Genomic DNA, 3,341 nt, shown 5'->3' with positions numbered 1-3,341 from the left:
CCGCTCTCGGGTGGCCTCCCCTCCTCTTCGTCACCACCGCTGGCGGATGCGCAGGCCCCTGTCCTGGCCCGCCCCTCCCTCCTCCTGGAGACGACGGAGCGCTCGAGCTCGGCATGCTCGCCGGCGACGCCGGGGCCCTCCCTCGTCCTGATGCACCCGCCGTCGCCGACATGAGGCTATTCACCGCCCCCTGCTCGGGACGCCATGAAGGTCCGGTTCGAACTCTTCTTCTCCCCTCGATCCAGATGCTCTGCTGTCGGACCCCATCTTGATTTCTTTGTTCGATTAGGTTAGGAGCAGGAGCAGTTGCTGTTAGTGACCTCCATCTTGATTAGGATGACCACGAAGACCTCCGCATGTTGTGCTGCTGCTCGGGACCCTCCCTTCAATTGTGGGGACCCTCAATTGTGCGATCTGGGTCACGTATATTGCTCAGTTGGGTTACCTCAACCCTTGAAATTTGGGTGAGAGGCCCTGCATGCACAATTAATTTTCATCTAGAAGAGGATTACAATCAGAATGTCAGGAAACATTATAGCAAAGCCAGCTAAATACACCTTCTGCAATATCTTTGATGATGCTCCCAATTGGTTGCATTTTCTGTCCAAGAGACACAACAATAGCTCTTTTTGAGCTTCCTGTAATTTGTTGCCTCTGATATGCATCATTCCTGTGCAACCAATTGGATTCATCCTCACATCTTAAATTATTGCCCTTGTTGTGAGGGACACGTTCATGAGATGAATTTTGTGTATTTCATATGCCTGCCAAACAAATTCAGCACCACATTAGTACCCTTTTTTGGGCATATTCGATGTGCTAAGAACATGCAATAAATATTTTATGGTACCCCACAACCTGTAGTGGCACATGTCAACTTTTGTAGTTGGGTGACACCGGATTGTCCTGTAGCTGGTGTGTGTGACAGTGTTATCATCGTTGAGGAGGTCAGTAGTAGTCTTTCTCTTTTCACCGGATAGGCGTTGTCGTTTTAATATCCCATCCATGTTTTGTGCATACCGCTAGCTCCCTGTCACTTTGCCTCCTCAATTCCTTAGGGTCTGCATGTATGTGTCATAAAGATAATTAGTATGACCACATAGGGCTGCATCTAATTTGTTGATCATCATTACCAGTGGACATGGACACGGTGTTTGTGTTTCATTTTCTTGTTCATTGATATCGGCAATCACAGGGGCCATTTTTTTTATCACTGTAGGCTTGACATTGTCTCTTGAATAATGAATACATCTTCCATGTTTTGTGAATACTATTCCCCAACCATTTGCCTCTGCATTTCATTAGGTCCACATCTATGGCACATTGTTGTTATTTTGGTGCATGTCATCTCATCAGTTATCTGAACAATACATAAGCATGTGGTACTTAAACAGTGGTGTTGATGCCCGTTTCTTCTCATGGGCCTCACAACGCCTTCTAAGAATATCATCTTTATTGTATGCATAATACTCTCTGTTCCTCTGCCTCTTTAATTCTTTAGGGTCTGCATAAGTACATACCACAAGTTAGGGTACAAGAAACAGCAAAAACAGCACCAGAATTTATGAAAAGGTTGATGATAGTTACTGAATAACTGGTTGTTACTTATATCCTGAAATGGGGTGCGCGCCTCCGCATTATTGGGAGATGACATACCTTCGCCTTCATGTGAATATTAATGTCATTAAATTTTGAGAAGCATGGAAATTGTGGAAATTAATTATGAACACCAGCAGCAGATGCAAACATAGTACATTGTCATTTCTGTTGATATTGTGTTTCAGTAGAGCTTTATTGACATTAATACGAATTTGGAATGACAGATCCCCTTTCTGGACCACATTCAGTTGTTGGCCCTGCCCTTGACGTCCATGGTGACGCCGATGATGATATTGGCCCTGCTGTTGATCCTCAAACATAGGTTGTTCCTTTGACAAGTAGAGAATTAATTTGTCAAGAGGACTGTGATTTAGTGGTCTTATGGCATTTTTTAGACGGGGTAATATCTAATTCTGGTGGGGCAATAGAGTTCTATTCTTTATCCTCACGTATCTTTAGATTTTATGTATATGCTGGGGATGCAAATCAAGCCACCTTTTCTAAATTCTGAACGCCAATTTTATTTGACACCAGGCCTAGGGGGATAGGGTGCATGATTCAGTTAGCCAAAACACTAACCATTAATTACATATGTAAAACAAACGGCTTCTAGCATTCTGATGTGCAACAGTTTATAGTTTATAACTCTATTATGAAAATTCTAATTCCGAGTAATGCTGCAACAGGTCAAAGGAAGAAGTTGAACCTAAAGAAATGCAGAGAAGAATTACGGCTGCGTGTATCCGGCTGGCTCAAGGTGTATCCGGCTGGTTCAAGGTGTATCCGGCTGGTTCAAGGGACGTGCAGGGCGGGCTCCTGGCACTGAGGATCTCGCGGACGGATGCCACGCTGCGAGGGCAGGGTCCCGCTGGGTGTTCCGTCGCCTGGCCTCCCTGCTCTGGCGACCTCGTGTACGGATGCCACGCTGCTGGCGGCAACAATCCGCGATGGCGATGGCGATGGTGCGATGTTCTGATGCAGTGCCGCGAGGTCGGCGTGCAGGATACAGTGTTGGTGGGCGGCATCGAGGATAAGGGCGATTGGATCTGATTTCGTTAGTTTCCTTAGTTTCCGATGACAACCGCGTGAATGTAGGGGACGAACGCGGGATTGGTATTTTTGTGCTAGTGGACGGATGCGTGATTGTAGGGGATGGACGCGGGACTGGTATTTCTATGCTGGTGGATGGATGGTGGAGGTGGAGCACGGTCAGTCAAGGGAATTTGCTACGTGCACACCTTAAAGGTATTAGATCAATGATGGCAGTTAGATTAGATTTGTGGGACTAATTGTGTGGTGCTGATTAACTCATGCATTTTGTGGGACTAATTGCTGGGTGCATGTAAGGAAGTTCTTATTTGATTGTTTAATAGTAGTAGAGATTATATAGGATTAACAGAACATATGATTTAGCATAAGCGAAGAAACATGATGGTTCGCTTGCCAGTAATATAGCATTAGATGTTTAGACCCCGTACAGTTGTTTGTTCCTTAGCTAGCTCTATCTATGGTGCGATGAATTTCCAAGAACTCCTGGCTAGGCTCTCGGTCAACATGGAAATAACATGCACTAGTGGTGAGTCAAGGTAAATACATCCAAGTCTGGCTGGAACCATATGGTGTTCATGGGCTCCTTGGCACAGAAGGAAGGGTAGTAGCATTGCTCCCGAAATGAGTAGAATGCCTGAGTCCTTCCACCACCTTCAGTCTCAGTATAGTTCGGTAGGAACATCATGTTACAT

At 45.6% G+C, this 3,341-nt stretch overlaps 1 protein-coding gene across 3 annotated transcripts; it reads left to right on the top strand.

Moving 5' to 3' along the window:
• Window positions 1-7: 7 nt before the first annotated feature.
• On the top strand, window positions 8-3,045 carry LOC125531464. Of its 3 annotated transcripts, none has more exons than XM_048695854.1 (4): window positions 8-210; window positions 295-464; window positions 1,824-1,921; window positions 2,286-3,045. In XM_048695854.1, exons 2-4 carry the CDS (start codon window positions 357-359, stop codon window positions 2,647-2,649), a joined length of 570 nt encoding a protein of 189 aa, XP_048551811.1. In that variant the 5' UTR covers window positions 8-210; window positions 295-356; the 3' UTR covers window positions 2,650-3,045. The 3 variants fall into 3 exon arrangements, with proteins under 3 accessions (XP_048551811.1, XP_048551810.1, XP_048551812.1); XM_048695853.1 differs by having other exon boundaries at window positions 290-464; XM_048695855.1 differs by lacking the exon at window positions 295-464.
• The last annotated feature ends 296 nt before the right edge of the window (window positions 3,046-3,341 follow it).

The sequence above is a fragment of the Triticum urartu genome, unplaced genomic scaffold, assembly GCF_003073215.2.
Source record: "Triticum urartu cultivar G1812 unplaced genomic scaffold, Tu2.1 TuUngrouped_contig_7152, whole genome shotgun sequence".
NCBI lineage: Eukaryota > Viridiplantae > Streptophyta > Magnoliopsida > Poales > Poaceae > Triticum > Triticum urartu.
This window is presented reverse-complemented; position numbering and strand designations above follow the sequence as displayed.